Genomic DNA, 15,200 nt, shown 5'->3' on the forward strand with positions numbered 1-15,200 from the left:
TAAACTGTGGAAGGAAAAGGGTCCTTCTCAGAAACTGTGGAAGGAAAGGGGTCGTTAGTGACTCTTTGCCCTGCTGACAACCTGGCAGGCAGAATTCCCCTGCAAACCTACAGATCTCTTCTTGCTTTCGCCAAGAAAAAACTGGCCTTGTTTTGTGGGGAGTGCCTTTGGCTGAGGTGGCTCTGAGCCATCCCAAAGCTCCTCTCCTGCTGCACTGGGCACAGCAGCTCTCACCCTGCCCCTTGCCCCATGGATTGGGGTGGTTTTTAACCCAAGGTTTTCTGTATTTTTTGACAGGCGGCCGCTTTGGGAGGCAATGCAGTCACCCTGAGGAGGAGGGACAGCTTGGATTCCTTGGATCTAGGCTGGGATGGGGAAGATCGTTACTACAGGAAAAGTGATGGTCTCTATTGCCAGAAGTGCCCTGAAGGTGAGGTGGTCTCAGCACTGATCCCACCCCTGCAGCCTCTCCTGGTGCTCCAGCCCGTTCCCTGTGTGTTCAGAGCTTCCCTTTCTCTTCAGGCACCTACATTGCAGAGGAGTGTAAGGAGCAGAAGGGCTCTGGCAAGTGTGAGCCCTGCAGGCCTGGGGAATACATGGAATATCCAAACGCCTTCCGCTGGTGCCGGGACTGCTCGGTGTGCAGGGAAGGTACGAGCTGGGGGGAGCAGGGCTGATGGCTCGGGCTGGGTCCAGCTGAGCTCTCTCAGAGCACAGCGTCACCTGCAGTGTCCCCTGAGAGTGGCTGGGGCTGCAGTCTCTGCCAGACCCGCATCTGTTAAAGGCCACATCCCTCGTGCAAAGCTTGGACACGAGACTCCACTCAGAGCAGGAGGACGAGGCTCCCAGCAGCACTGGAAGCTGCTGTGGAGCTTGATGCAGGCACTGCTTTTCCCTTGGTACGGGCAGCTGCGGGGCAGGAAAAGCTGGCACTCAGCAGCAGGGAGGGCCTTGGTCCTGCCCGGGCCTGTGCCTCACCTGGGCCGGAGCAGAGGAGCCGGGGTGGAGCCGTGTCCCCTCTGTCCCACAGATCAGGTGAAGCTGAGCCCCTGCCAGTCCGTCAGGAACACGGTGTGTGTGTGCAGGAACGGCACCTTCTGCCCCCCAGACCACCCCTGCGAGATGTGCCAGAAGTGCCAGCCCAGGTGGGTCCGTGTGCTGTTACATTTTAGTTAAACATCAAAAATGTTCGTTTCATTCCAAGCTGTGATCTCCCCTGAAGCCTCATGTGTCTGTAATCCCATTGGCCCAAGCCTGATTCTGCACCCGCTCTGAATCTCCCTGTTAAGCTGTGCGAGGGAGACCAGACTCTCTCTTGGCCCTTCCTCTCCCCCTTTCCCCTTCCCCCTCAGTAACCATGCTGCTCCCGGGGTGGATCCCCCAATAAACCCTCATCTAATCAGCACCCTCAGAAGCCCTGTGGGGTCTCCTTGCCTGCCTGCTGCTGTCAGTGATCTCACAGCTCAGGGAGCCCCCAAGATGAACTGCAGCAGGTCAGGGGCCACGGTGGCTCCTGCAGGGTCTGCGCTGCCGAGCCACAGCTGCTGAGTGTCCCCTGTGTCCCCTGTCCAGGTGTCCCGAGGGCCAAGTGGTGCTGAAACACTGCACACCTGACAGCGACCTCCAGTGTGGTCCTGACACGGACACCTTCCCCTCCTGTGAGTGGGGGCTCTGGGCAGGGTGAGGGCTGGGGGCTGCTGCTGGGGCTGAGGCAGCTGCTCACACCCCTGCTCCGTCTGCTTTAGACCTCACGGGCATCACTGCAGTGCCGGTTGTGGTAGCACTTGGGATCCTGGCTTGCATTGTGTTCTACTGCTGGAAACGCCACTGCAGCTCCCCAGGTGGGTGCAGGGGACCCCTGGAGCACCCACCTTGGCCAGGGACTGTGGCTGGTGTGGGCTGGGTGGGAGGAGAGACCCAGGAGCACCCACTGGTGTGGGCTGGGTGGGAGGAGAGACCCAGGAGCACCCACTGGTGTGGGAAGAGAGACCCAGGAGCACCCACTGGTGTGGGCTGGGTGGGAAGAGAGACCCAGGAGCACCCACTGGTGTGGGCTGGGTGGGAAGAGAGACCCAGGAGCACCCACTGGTGTGGGCTGGGTGGGAAGAGAGACCCAGGAGCACCCACTGGTGTGGGCTGGGTGGGAGGAGAGACCCTGGGAACACCCACTGGTGTGGGGGTTGGGTGGGAAGAGGGTCCTGCCTAGGGGAAGGGGGATCACAGTGCTCTCTCCCTCTTCCAGGGGATGGGACACCCTCGAGCAGGAAGCCCTTCGAAATGGTGGTGAGTTCCTGGGATGGCAGGGGGGAATGGCTCTGTTTGTGGGCTGGGGTAAGGTCCTCCATTCCCTCTGCTCCCCACTTGGCCAGCAGCTCCTGGGAAGGCTGGAGGAGCAGGGGAGTGAGGCTCATCCAGCTGGGAAGGCTGGAGGAGCAGGGGAATGAGGCTCATCCAGCAGTTTCTGGGAAGGCTGGAGGAGCAAGATGAGTTTCATCCAGCTGGGAAAGCTGGAGGAGCATCTAGCCTTCCCAGCTGGATGAAACTCATCCCTCTGCTCCTCCAGAAGTTGGATGAGTTTCATCCCCCCTCCATCCAGCAAGGGTATGAGTTTCATCCAGCAGTTTTTGGGAAGGCTGGAGGAGCAGGGGGATGAGTCACCAGCAGTATCTGGGAAGGCTGGAGGAGCAGTGGCATGAGTTTGATCCAGCTGGGAAGGCTGGAGGAGCAGTGGGATGAGTTTCATCCAGCTGGGAAGGTAGAGGAGCAGTGGGATGAGTTTCATCCAGCTAGGAAGGCTGGAGGAGCAGGGGGATGAGTTTCATCCAGCTAGGAAGGCTGGAGGAGCAGGGGGATGAGTTTCATCCAGCTAGGAAGGCTGGAGGAGCAGGGGGATGAGGCTCATCCCTGCAGGGTTGTGGTAGAGCTGGGCCAAGCAGAGGAGGCTCTCTGGCAGTGCCCTGGGTGCTTCCAGCCCCTCCTCAGTGCCATTAACACTTTCCTGGTGTCGGTGCTGGCACATCCAGGATCCACAGTGGAGATCCCAGGGTAGGGGTGGGCTGTGCTCACCCAGAGCTCCTCCAAGCTCGGGATCCATGCCCTTGGATCCGTGGCAGGTTCCTGCCTTCCCAAAGCACCACAGTTCGTGTTTCTCCCTTGCTACAGAGCTCTATGTTTCAGAAGCTGCTGTGGTGCAAGACAGGGAACGTGGGGACAGAGGACAACCAGGCCAACAGGCAGACAGAGATGCAGCAGCGTCACACGGCACCAGAGAGACAGGTACGTGAGTGGCACCCTGTGCCCCGGCGTGCCAGCCAGGATCTGACCATCCCGGGGGCTGCCAGGGCTGGGCTGCTCAGGGGGATGGCAAAGGGCCTCTTTGTGGGGTCAGGATGGCAAAATCTGCTCATTGCAGTCCAGAGAGTCCTCAGAGGATTTAAGGCTGATGCTGAGCAAGCAGAGCTCTGGTCTCCCCATCTCGGGGCCTGCTGCCATTGCAGAGACAGGAAACACGGGTGGCAGGGGTGGGTGGTGATCTCCTGCCCCAGCAGCCCTGGGACACGGGGAGAGGGTCTCCAATGCCCATTGATCACACGTGGCTGCTGGGGCTTGGTGGGTGCTGTAGGACACTGTCACTGCAGGAGTGACACTGTCATTCCAGGAGTGACGTTGTCATTGCAGGAGATGCTGCCGAGTGGGAGTGAGAGACCCTGGAGGAGTCTGATTCCAGCCCCAGGGTCTGACCCCTCTAAAGGTGAGTGCTGGGGCCCAGGGGATGTGCTGGGGGTGGGATTGCTGTCCCAGCTGCCCGTGCTCTGAGCTGTCCCTTTCCCCCTCCAGTGCTGCAGCGCTCCTTTTACACCTTCGCTAGGAAGGTGCCCAAAGAAAACTGGAAGAGATTCGGCCACAGCCTGAACCTGGAGGACAATGACATCCCCACGGACAGGTCAGAGGATGACTTCTACAACATGCTGCGCAGGTGGCAGAACAGGGAGGGCACCAAGGCCTCCGTGAACACGCTGCTGGACACCCTGGACCGCATCAGCCTCGGCGGCGTGGCAGAGAGCATCTCCAACATGCTGGTTCAGAGTGGACATTTTCAGCATGAAACCAGCTGAAGGGAGCAGGGCACACCTTGCAGCTGCCTCCTTCAGGCTACAGCTGTGAAGTAATTCTCAGAACGGCTGGATTGTAGCTGTTTGTAGCTATCCTGTGGCTGCTCTCCTCTTGAGGCCATTGTCAGCGGAGGCAGGAGCTGATCCTCACGTGAAGGACAAGCCTCAGGGTCCTCTGCTGGAGTTACAGTTCAAAGTTGGTTCTTCCTCGTGGAATCCAAGCTGGTTTCTTGATTTCGCTGGGCCAACGCCAAGAGTTTCAAATAATTTCAGTCTGCCTTCGACCATCTGTCTTGGAAACACTGGTACTACCCAGATTTCTTTGGGATCTGTGCGGAGAAGGGCTCCCTGTGCTTTTGAACTGGATCATCCTCGAATCACAGAAGACTCTTGGTGTTGTAAAATGGCTTCTGCTTCTAGAACATCTCTAAGTAAGCTTCATTCTGCGTGCTTGGTGGTTCTGCAAGCTCAGCTGGTGTCTTGGGTTAGTTTTTGTGAACCAACTGTTTGTTTTTGTTATTGTTATTGTTATTGTTTTTTGTTTTTGTTTTACATGGTTCTGCTTGTTCGTAGGAGCTAATTTAAAACTGCACTTGGAGGGGACAGGGGGAATGATTTGCACTAGGAGCACTGGGGTTGCCTGGGGAAAGGGACAATGCAGGGCCCACCCAGCCCATCCCCCTGCCAGGACCAGGGCATCTCCCACTCCACCAGGTTGCTCCAAGCCCCATCAACCTGACCTTGAATGTTTGCCAGGAATGGGGCAGCTTATCTGGGCAGCCTTTCTGCCAGTGTTTACTCACCCTCATTGTGAAGTATTTCTTTGTAGTGACTAATGTAATGTGATCTTCACTCGGTTTAAAGCCATTCCCGTGTCCTGGCACTCCTAGCCCTTGTCCAGTCCCTCCCCAGCTCTCCTGGAGCCCCTTTAGGTACTGGAAAGGGCTCGAAGGTGTCCCAGAGCCTTCTCTTCTCCAGGCTGGACAATCCCAGCTCTCCCAGCCTGGCTCCAGAGGGGTTCCAGCCCTCGGAGCAGCTCTGTGGCCTCCTGGATTTGTTCCAAGGCTTTCAGATCCTTGTGGAGGCCCCAGAGCTGCAGGTGGGGTCTCCCCAGAGCTGAGGAGAAGGGAAAAATCCCCCCATGGCCCTGCTGGGCCCAGGTTAGCCCCGTGGCTGTGGGGTGGCTGCTGTCCCTGTGTGCCCCAGCGTGGCGGGGTGAATGCACTGAGTGTGAGTGTGACCGTGGTACCTCCTGCCCATCTCAGACCTCAAGCACTGTGCCTCACACAGAGCTCAGGGACAGCCTAGCTGTAAAAACAGCTGGGAGAACTCCTGGATTACTTGAGCTGCCACCCCAGTCCAGCCCAGCCCACCAGGACCTTCCCCAGGGTGTTGGGAGAGTGCTCAGCACCCTTCCTGCTGCTCCCTTTCTCCTCCACCCTCCAATACAACAAGCAGAAATTTTGTACTTATTTATTTAGCAATTGTAAACATAGCTTTTAAGTTAATATATGCAATATAAAAATATTGGTATTTTGTTATGCATGGTCGTGTGTTTTTTACAGAGCTCTGGCCCAGCCAGTTTTACTTTTCCAGTTTGTTACATTTCTCTGTTTATGAAGGTTCAACTTTAAAAAAAAAAATTCCTCCTGATTTTGTCATCTGGTTTGATTTGTTTTCCCCCCAGAACTCTGGTGAGGGCCTCTCTGGGGTCTCAAGGGACACCAAGGTCCAGGGTCCCAGTGGACACCAGTTGCTCCATGTGGCACTGAGGACTCAGCCCACGGAATTAATGCTCAGCCACCCCAGGAATGGTCCCCAGGAGTCCTTTGTGCCAGGGACAGCCCTCAGCAGCCATCCTGGCCTTACTGACCCTACAGAGCCCCGTGCAGAGCAGGGGGTGCCAGCCGTGCCGGGAGCGGGGGCAGCGGCGGCGCTGCCCGGGGGCTGCGGCTCCTCCAGCCAGGGCTCTGTGTGTTGCAGTAGCTGTGTTGCAAATCCATGCAGTGCTTAGTGAGGAGAGGGCTCTGCTCAGCCCCCAGAAACTGCTCCCCTGCCCCTGCACCGCCGAGGGCATTTCTAAGAGCTGGGGTGACAAGCAGGAGCTGTTGGTGACCTGCCCGGGGGGTTCGTGCCCAGGGGCTCCCCCGGGCATCCCCCTGTGCCCCCTGAGCATGCCAGGGGCTCCTGCAGAGCCAGGCACATGCAGGGTTCAGTGCCAGGGCTCGGGTCCTGGCCTGGGCAAGGCAGACAGGCCTCGGAAGCAGCGGCGAGTGCCCGGGTTGTGTGAGGAGGACAGAAAGCCGTGGTCCTACCTGCTGGCTGGGGCTGCCACGGGACAGAACAGGGCGAGGAGCCACCTCGCTCCTGCCTCCGAGGCTGCGGGCGGGCATGCACAAGGGCAGGCTCCAGGGTGCTCCAGAGGCCAGCTGGGACGAGGAGCAGTGTGGGGTGTGAGGGGACACCCCCGGGAGCATCCCCGGGGCTCCTCCAGCAGCAGCCTCTGCCGGGATGGGCTCCAAGGAGCTCTCCCTCCCAAGGGTGAGGAGGTCTGGGTGCCCCCTGCCCAGCCTGGCAGCCCTGCAGGGACACAGGTGGGACAGGCAGAGTTAGTCCTATGGAAAAGCCACCTCGTGTTGTGCCAGGGTTTGGGTCCTGCCAGGCCTCGATGTCCCTGCCCGTCCCAGGAGCGCTGGCAGGGGGTGATGGCATCACCCCGAGCCTGGCACAAGGGCGTGCCAGTCCAGCTGCTCCTCCCACACACACAGGGACCACGCCGGGCTTTTAAAATACCATTTATTACAATGGAGCCTTCCAGGCTAAAATCCCAAGCCGAGGGCTCGGGGTTGGTTTCTGGTGTGGCAGATTGAGGGAGTGGGTTTGGGTTTGGGGTTTTTTTTTGCTTTAAGTTTCTGTCTAAACAAAACTGAAGAGTTAAGAACAGGGAGGAGGGGACTCCAGTCCCCTCCGTGCCCTGAATTAGGACAGACCCCACTTGTAGAGGAAATCCTGCAGTGCCTGGAGGCATTTGGGGACCGGGGTCCCCTGCCCTGTGCTGACCCTGCTGTCAGTCCAAGGGGGTGGCAGGACCCCCACGGTGGCTCCAGGTGGTGAGATGCCATCAGACACCCCAAGCACATCCCAGAGCTTCTGGTTCCAAATCAAAGTGGAAGCTGGATGTGTTTCTTCTTCTTCATCTTCGTCTTCCTCACGCTGATGATGTTCCGAAAAACAAAACTGATTTCCAACAAAAATTCCACGTGAAATGAAACCACAACACAGCCCTCGTGCTCCTGTAAACGTGAGTTTCTCCTGCTGCTCGGGCTCTGCCAGTCCTGCCGCGGGGAGAGCAGGGCTGAGCCCGTCTGCTGCGGGGCCAGTGCCCTCCGTGCCCGGCGCTGGGGCAGGGCATCCCACCCTTCCTCCTCCTCCTCCTCCTCCCCGTCTCCTCCCAGCGACGCTGGGGCCAGGGCAAGGACGGGGCTTTCAAACCACAGCCGAGGAGGAGGAGGAGGAGGAGGAAGAGGAGGCTGTGGCTGCCGACGATGAAGGAGAGGAAGAAGGGGAGGAGGAGGCGTTCCAGAAGAGCCACCGCCTCTTGGGCTGCCGTTTGAGGTGGAGGTAGTCTTCCTTCTCCCGCTCCTTCTTCGCCCGCTGGTAGTGATCCTCCTCCTTCAGGTACCACACCGGCGGCCAGCGGTGCTTCTCGAAGTACTCCTGGTTCTCTGCGGGCACACGGGGGGGTGAGGGCCGTGCCAGGAGCGCGGGGACCCGCCTGTCACCTCCCCCCGGCTGCCACTCACCTCCCGACATGGCCTTCATGTCCCGGGGGAACTTGCGGCAGACGTTGTTGTAGTTGGTGCAGATGTGGTGCAGGCACCAGTCGGCGAGCTGGTAGGCGCAGTGGAACTGGGGGAGGATGGGACACCAGCTCAGGGCCACCAGGAACGGGCCAGCACCAGGGGCTCACCTCATTGCTCCACGGACATCCAAGGCCAGACCTGGCTGTCCAGCTCCTGGGGCTGCCAGACCCCTCTGTGTGTCACCTGGAGCACCCCCAGCCTTGCCAGACCCCTCTGTGTGTCACCTCCAACCCTGCCAGATCCCTCAGTGTGTCAGCTGGAGCACCCCCAGCCTTGCCAGACCCCTCTGTGTGTCACCTCCAACCCTGCCAGACCCCTCTGTGTGTCACCTGGATCAACTCTTGCCCTGCCAGACACCTCTGTGTGTCACCAGGAACACCTCCAATCCTGCCAGACTCCTCTGTGTGTCACCCCCAGCCGTGCCAGACCCCTCAGTGTGTCACCTCCTGCCCTGCCAGACCCCTCTGTGTGTCACCTTGAGCACCCCCAGCCCTGCCAGACACCTCTGTGCATCACCTCTTGCTCTGCCAGGCCCCTCTGTGTGTCACTTCCTGCCCTTCCAGACCCCTCTCTGTGTCATCTTGAGCACCCTCAGCCCTTCCAGACCCACCCCGTGTCACCTCCTGCCCTGCCAGGCCCCTCAGTGTGTCAGCTCCAACCCTGCCAGACCCCTCTGTGTGTCACCTGGAGCACCCCCAGCCCTGCCAGGCCCCTCAGTGTGTCACCTGGAGCACCCCCAGCCGTGCCAGCACAGGCTCCTGTCCTACCTGAGCCAGCTCCAGGAACACCAGCACGTCCCCGTCGATGTCCACCATCATCTGCGCCGCCTCCATCAGGCCGGTGACCATGTACTGCTCTGCACAGGGGGACACACGGGCTCAGGGGGGGCTGGCACGGGGTGACAGTCACCCTGCCGTGCTGCAGCCACCCGGACTCACCTGTGAGAGCCACCAGGTGCGGCAGGCAGAGGCGGTTGGCCAGGATGATGAGCTTCATGTCGTCCAGGTCGGGGCTGGAGCTGAACTGCCCCGTGTACAGGTACTCCAGCACGGCCCGCATGCAGCTCTTGCTGGTGTGAGGAAGTGCCACCTGCCAGGCACACACATTGTCACCTCCTGGCCGTCCCCACCGCGCCACCCGCCCAGGAGCTCTCCTCACCTCGTTGGTGGAGCTCTCCACGAAGGGGCCGCCGAACATCGCGGCCATCCAGTCGCAGCTGGAGATGAGCAGGGGCTTGTGGGCACTGATAGCACCGTCATCCAGCACGAAGGTGACATCTGGGGACAAGCACAGGGCTGCTGGGACCGGCCCTGCCACAAAACGCCTCACCCCGGGCAAGCAGAGGGAAGGGGATAGAGCCTGCCATATCCGCTATTTTTCCCTAAAATATCTCTCATTTTTATCCGGCATTCCCTGCCAGCTCAGAGGAGCTCGGGGAAGAGCCTCAGCAGTGCTCTGCCTGTTCCAAGGGGTGTTCCCAGGTCACCCCACAACACATTTGCCACATTTGCTAGGAAGCAAATGTCACACTTAAACTTGAGTGCTTGGAGAGCTGGGAAGGAGGCTGGGGATCTCCTGCCTCGCTCTCCGCAGCTTCTCCCAGGGGTGTGCGAGGGCCACCACACATCTGTCCCTGACAGGGACAGCCTGACCTTATTAGGATCCATCTCCATGAAACAAATCCAGCCAGAGGGAGGCTGGGACATTCACGTCCCCCTGGGATGTCACCTCGTGCTGGTGGCTCGTGGTGCTCACTGGAAAGCTGGGGAAATCCTACTAAGGGCACTTGCTCCTCGTAAATCAGGATGACCCTGTAAAAATCCAGGCTGGGAGAGAAGGAAGTCGCCTTTGCAGCTCTCCCATAAATAAACAGAGCTGCTGGGCCAGCTGGAGAGCAGGAAACCCTGGGGAAGGGCTGCACACTCACTTTCTCAGGGCAAAAAAAGGCGATAAAAATCCCCACACTGCAAAGTGTGACCAAAAACCCTGGAGGAGGCACGGCCACCCCCTCACTCACGGAGCAAAACCAGGAGCCCCCACCCACCCTGTGAGCCCCCAAAAAGGACCAGGCTGCTGCTCCCGGAGCCGTACCCGAGAAAGTCCCCTTGGCCAGGCATTCCTTCACCCGGTTGGTCCTCCGGACGTGGAAGGCTTTGGTGATCTCCTGGTTCATGAACGCCTCGTTGTTGAGGATGTTGGCCACCATCATGCGCAGGTCGAACACCTCCAGCAGCTCGGCGATGTGAGCGATGTGCATGAGGTCCCGCTCGTTCTCGTCCAGCTCGCCCGTGTACAGGTACTTCAGCACGGCCCGGAAAGGACCCGGCTGGATGGACGCGTCCATCTTCACCACCACCATCAGCTTGGACTTGTAGGTCAGCGGGTCCTCGGCCATCTCCTCCTGGATGCTGGTGAAGGCCCTGCTCCACGAGGAGAGGTTCCGGCCCCGGCGCAGCCCGCGCTCGCCGTTCTCGTAGCGGTCGCCCCGCAGGATCCCGTCACTGGTGGAGGCTCTAAGGCACGGTTTGCGCTGGCCGGGTCCGGCCTCCTCGGCGCTCTCGCAGATGTCGAAGCTGGCGGCCCTCAGGAGGAAATCCCGCCCGTGGTGCCTCTCCTCCTGGTGCAGCATCCGCTCGGCGGCCGCGGTGACAGCCACCCCGAAGCCGTGCCCCGCGGTGCTCTGCTGGTCCTCCTCGCTCAGGTCCATGAGGAACAGGTCGTAAAACTTGGAGGAGGAGGTGGAGAGGTAGATCTTGTGTGCGTAGATTTTGATCTTCTCTTGCAGCACCAGGATGACGTCCGCGCACAGGGGGTCCTCCAGAAGGTGAGCTGGACGCTCCTCGTTGTTGGAAGGGGGGTCCGGGACGATGATGATGGGAGGAGGGGGCTTGGGGGGCAGGAAGGGGGCTTGGAGCAGGGGCCGCTGCACGTTGCGCAGGTGGGACTTCCAGAACTGCAGGTGGCGGCGGGAGATGAGGGCGGCGCGGATGGCATTGTCAAAGACGTCCTTGACGCCGAACTGGGCCACCACGCTCGTCTCGTAATAAGGGATCCCCAGCTCCTTGGCGACCTCCCTGCCCTTCTCCGGGGGAAGGATCTCATTAGGCTTAATTGGCCTGAAAGAGACAGGAGATAATTAATGAAGAGAGCTCTTGAGATAAGGAGGGCAGGCAGGGACGTCTCCAGGGCCCCACCTGGCCAAGGGTCGCCGGGCGCGGTTGACGGCCTCCAGGTCGGCGTAGCGCAGGTCGAGCTGGCAGCCCACCAGGATGACGGGGGCGCGGGGGCAGAAGTGCTTGATCTCCGGGTACCACATGGTCTTCACATGGTGCAGGGAGTTGGGGTTGGCGATGGAGAAGCACAAAACCACGACGTCGGACCTGCGAGGGGACAAGGGAGGGGTCAAGGTCCGGTTTGGGGACTCCCTCCCTGCCCGGGGCAGCGCAGGGCTCTGCCTCTCCCTACCTGCCGTAGGCAAAGCGCCTGTCCTTGTGGTGGTCACCAAAGGTGTCCCAGAGGCGCAAGGACACGCTGACATCGTCTACCACATCCCGGGAGCGCTCCAGCACCTGCAGGAACAGAAACCATCCAGCTCCTCAGTCCCTGAGCCTCACAACGACAACAGCAGGGCTGTCCCCACCGTGGCAAGTCAATCACAAGCTCACAACCCTGCCACGGGGTGTCCACGAGCCCCCCCAGCACCCTCGGCAGCCCTCACCTCCTGGCAGACGCGGTACTGGTCGATGGCCCACACCGTGGGCACGTGGGTGGCCAGCAGCTGGTACTGGGTCAAGGTGGCGTTGCAGGCACGGGCACAGATGAGCCGGGTCTTGCCCACCGCGTTGTCCCCGACCACGACGCACTTGATGGTTTCTACGTTTGGCCTCTCATAATCCATGTCAGAATCCATTAATTGGGACCTGCGGGGGGAACGAGGGCTCGGCAAACGCAGCCAGGACCAGCCAGGGGTGTCTCCAGGGCACCACAGGGGCACAAAGCAGGAGGATGCTGACACTCGCTGGCAGCCCGGGGAAGCTCTGCAGCAGCTCAGCCCTTCCCAGCTCGCTGTGCCCGCCAGTCCCCTTTAAAATTTTATGTTCTGGTGGCAGTGTGGCTGCTGTGCCACGTCAGACACATGGCCTGCGTTGGATTGCGCCCTCCTCCCTCCCGGCTCTCCGGCTCATGCTTGTTCATGTGAGATGAGGCTTTTTTTTCCCCCTCTCCCTTCCTCCTCTTCCTTTTCTCCATCTCCAGCGTTTGCAAGAGAAGGTTCCAGAGCCGCCTGACCGAGTGCACACGCGGGCACTGCCCAGCCCTGCAGTCTGGCAGGGGACACTGACCTTCCCCCTCTTCCCACCCCATTCCCTAGGGGATATTTGCTCCCAGCTAAGAGCAGCAAGAAGAAACTCCTTAGGTTTTCCAGAGGCTCAGAAGCCACAGGGATTGGGAGAGCTCCCAGGAGCAGGGGTGACCCCAACACTCCTGAGAGACATGTTGGTGCTGTGGGTGCTGCACAGCTGATGAGCAGCACCCAGGTGTGCCCAGGTATGCCACCCATTCCCTGCTCAAAGCCTAAATCAGCCAGAATTAACTCATCACAGCATGAACCCAACGGTTTATGTGGTTTTGAGGGGGAAAAGCATTGAGGGGATTGAGGGATAGCAAAAAGGACAAAAACCCCCACAGATCCCAATTTCTCTGAACTTCCCAAGGCCACGGATCTCTTCCCCCTTGGGATACCAAAAAGGACAAAAACCCCCACAAATCCCAATTTCTCTGAACTTCCCAAGGCCACGGATCTCTCCCCCTCGTCGCTCCCTCCTGGCAGCGGCCTCCCGGGCTGCTATAATAAACCACCAGCGCAGTGAGCGAAAATACCCGGTAACGATGGCAACCGAGCCCTGCACGTGGGACCACAGCTCCCCGAACCGGCAGCCTGGCAAGGACTTCCCAATGTTAGCGCCTCCCTCCGTGCGCAGCCTCCCCGGGCACACCTGGATCCCGGGGCAGCACCGAGCCACCAGCCCCGAGGGCAGCAGGAGGCAAAGGCAGGTGGCACAAATCCAGGTCACTCCGGGTGCCAGCGCTTCCACACCGGGCTGGTCCCGAGTTAAACTTCTCCGAGTAGCTGTCGCCGCATTCCACGCCCCCTCCATCCTTTGGGATGCAGGGAATTCATCCCAAAGGGCATTGCAAACCAGGAGCAGCGGCAGGGCAGGTGGGCTCCTTCCCCGTTAGCCCCTCAAAACCCATTTCCATCCCCCTCTGCTGCCGTCCCCTGTCCCCTGCTCCTCCCAGGGACCAGCTGGGCTCTGAAGGACCGGGAGATCTCCGGGGAGGGGGGTGTGAGCGCTCGGGGAGCTTTGCTGTGGTTATTTTTAGGCCCGGCCGTGCTCCCGAGTCAGCCGAGCTGGTTGGGATGGAGGGGGAAGGCACAGGAATGACAACGGCAGTTGGCACTTGGGATGTTTGTCCCTCGTGGGGAGCTCAGCCCACCCCCAGCCGAGCCAGCTCGCAAAGTCTGGTGCCTCACGGGAATTAAGGGCTAAATCCCTGTGGGATCAGTGCCTGCCGTGAGGAGGGGAAGAGGGGGAAGCAGCAGCAGCGATAAAAAGGGGGGTCTGGAAAGCAGAACCTCCTTGGGGAGCTCTCCTGGCCCCACGGTGGGGGTGTCACAGCCCCTCACCCACGACACCACCCCAGGAGGGGCTGAACCTTTTCAAGTCCCCTCCTCACCTTCCCCACCATCACTGCTCTCCTGGAAACAGCTCCAAAATCCACCGCAGAGTAAAAATAACCCGAGATGCCGAGGGATCGGAGTTCCCCCCGAAGGAAAAGCTCTTCCCAGAGGAGCAGGGCTGCTCCAGCCAGCAGCCCCCCCAAAGCTGCTCTCCCTGCCTGCTGCAGCCCCCCACCCAAAGCACGGGCACCCAATTCACACCCACACCCCCCCCAAGGAGAACCCCAAAATTGCTCCTTCCAGGCTCCCAGCCCACGGTTGCCAAGGCAACTGCACCATCACCCCGGGAGCCGTCGCTTAGCAACTCCAGGCTCCAAATCCTCCATCCCGCACCTCGCCAGGGGAGGAGACCCCCCCAAACCGGGGCGAAACCGCCCCGAATCCGCGGCGGTGCCCAAAAATCACGGGGTGCTTGGGGCAGCCGCGGGGTGCGGGCGGAACGGGGCCCGGGCGGCCCCGGGAAGCAGCCGGGGCTGTGGAGGCCGCGGCGGGAGGCGGTGCGGGAGAAACGGGGCCCCGAGCGGGGCTGCAGCACGGCCGGGCCCGGGGGATGCGGCGGGCACCGGGATCGGGGGTGCGGGCACCGCACAGGGCTCGGGGAGCACCGGGAGAGGGCGCGGGAGCTTGGGGAGGGAGCGGGGAGCGGCCGGGTTGGGGGCGCGGGGAATTGCGAGGGGTCTCGGGGGGGCTCGGAGCATCCGGGCCGGGGGTGCGGGCATCGCACCGGGCTCGGGGAACACCGGGAGAGGGTGCGGGGCAGCCAAGGGGGCTCAGGGGTGTTCCGAGCACCCGAACCGGGGCTGTGGGGCATTGCAAAGCGGACAGGAAGCACCGGGAGAGGGTGCGGGGCATGGAGAGGAGGCCGGGGAGGACCCGGGCCAGGCGTGCGGGGCATCACGAGGAGGTTGGGGGTGCTCGCGGCACCCAGATCGGGGGTGCGGGACACCGCAAGGAGACTGGCGAGGACCTAGGCCGGGGCTGTGGAGCACCGCAGGGAGGCTCAGGAGAGCTCGGAGCACCCGGGAGGGGTGCGGGGCATCGCGGGGAGCTCGGGGTGCTCGGAGCAGCCGATCGGGGTGCGGGGCATCGCGGGGAGCTCGGGAAGCACCGGGAGGGGGTTCCAGGATACGAGGGGACTGGCGAGCAGCGGGAGCCGGCGTGGGGCACGGCGAGGGGGCGAGGGGGGCCTGGAGCCACCCGGATCGGGGGTGCGGGGCACGGCGAGGGGACCGGGCCCTCGCTGTGCCCTGTCCGGCAGCGGAACCGGGCCGGGCCGGGCCGGGCCGGGCCGGGCAGGATGCGCGGAGGCGGAGCGGGGCGCGGAAGCGCGGGGGGGTCCCCCCGGTACTTACACCAACACAGACGAAGCGGCGGCTCCCAGGGGCCGGGGCCGGGCTCGCCCCTCCGGACATGGCCACGGCGCAGGCTGCGCGGCTCGGCGGGGCACGGCTGGGCGCCGCGCTGCGCGGCTCAGGACCGGGGCCG

At 61.5% G+C, this 15,200-nt stretch overlaps 2 protein-coding genes across 8 annotated transcripts in view; one reads left to right on the forward strand and one right to left on the reverse strand.

The window, feature by feature from the left end:
- The window catches only part of LOC120497161 (tumor necrosis factor receptor superfamily member 10B-like), a 9,698-nt gene extending 4,041 nt beyond the window's left edge, over nt 1-5,657 (forward strand). For 2 of the 3 annotated variants that reach the window (XM_039698319.1, XM_039698317.1), the window contains exons 2-10: nt 298-430; nt 523-651; nt 1,031-1,145; nt 1,573-1,658; nt 1,746-1,841; nt 2,243-2,283; nt 3,163-3,276; nt 3,679-3,751; nt 3,838-5,657. In XM_039698319.1, coding sequence (XP_039554253.1) covers nt 298-430; nt 523-651; nt 1,031-1,145; nt 1,573-1,658; nt 1,746-1,841; nt 2,243-2,283; nt 3,163-3,276; nt 3,679-3,751; nt 3,838-4,115 — 1,065 coding nt within the window. In that variant the 3' untranslated portion in view covers nt 4,116-5,657. The remainder of the gene's footprint in view (nt 1-297; nt 431-522; nt 652-1,030; nt 1,146-1,572; nt 1,659-1,745; nt 1,842-2,242; nt 2,284-3,162; nt 3,277-3,678; nt 3,752-3,837) is intronic. The other variant, XM_039698318.1, reaches the window with a different exon arrangement.
- The window catches only part of RHOBTB2 (Rho related BTB domain containing 2), a 16,063-nt gene continuing 6,432 nt past the window's right edge, over nt 5,570-15,200 (reverse strand). For 3 of the 5 annotated variants that reach the window (XM_039698312.1, XM_039698313.1, XM_039698311.1), the window contains 9 exons: nt 11,694-11,895; nt 11,441-11,544; nt 11,170-11,355; nt 10,067-11,091; nt 9,134-9,252; nt 8,914-9,064; nt 8,743-8,831; nt 7,916-8,021; nt 5,570-7,837 (listed from right to left, as the gene is read on the reverse strand). In XM_039698312.1, coding sequence (XP_039554246.1) covers nt 7,599-7,837; nt 7,916-8,021; nt 8,743-8,831; nt 8,914-9,064; nt 9,134-9,252; nt 10,067-11,091; nt 11,170-11,355; nt 11,441-11,544; nt 11,694-11,895 — 2,221 coding nt within the window. In that variant the 3' untranslated portion in view covers nt 5,570-7,598. Of the gene's footprint in view, nt 7,838-7,915; nt 8,022-8,742; nt 8,832-8,913; nt 9,065-9,133; nt 9,253-10,066; nt 11,092-11,169; nt 11,356-11,440; nt 11,545-11,693; nt 11,896-12,969; nt 14,370-15,067; nt 15,195-15,200 lie in introns of those variants that run through there. The other 2 variants (XM_039698315.1, XM_039698314.1) reach the window with 2 other exon arrangements.

Source organism: Passer montanus, unplaced genomic scaffold (assembly GCF_014805655.1).
Source record: "Passer montanus isolate IOZ18808 unplaced genomic scaffold, ASM1480565v1 scaffold123, whole genome shotgun sequence".
Lineage (NCBI taxonomy): Eukaryota > Metazoa > Chordata > Aves > Passeriformes > Passeridae > Passer > Passer montanus.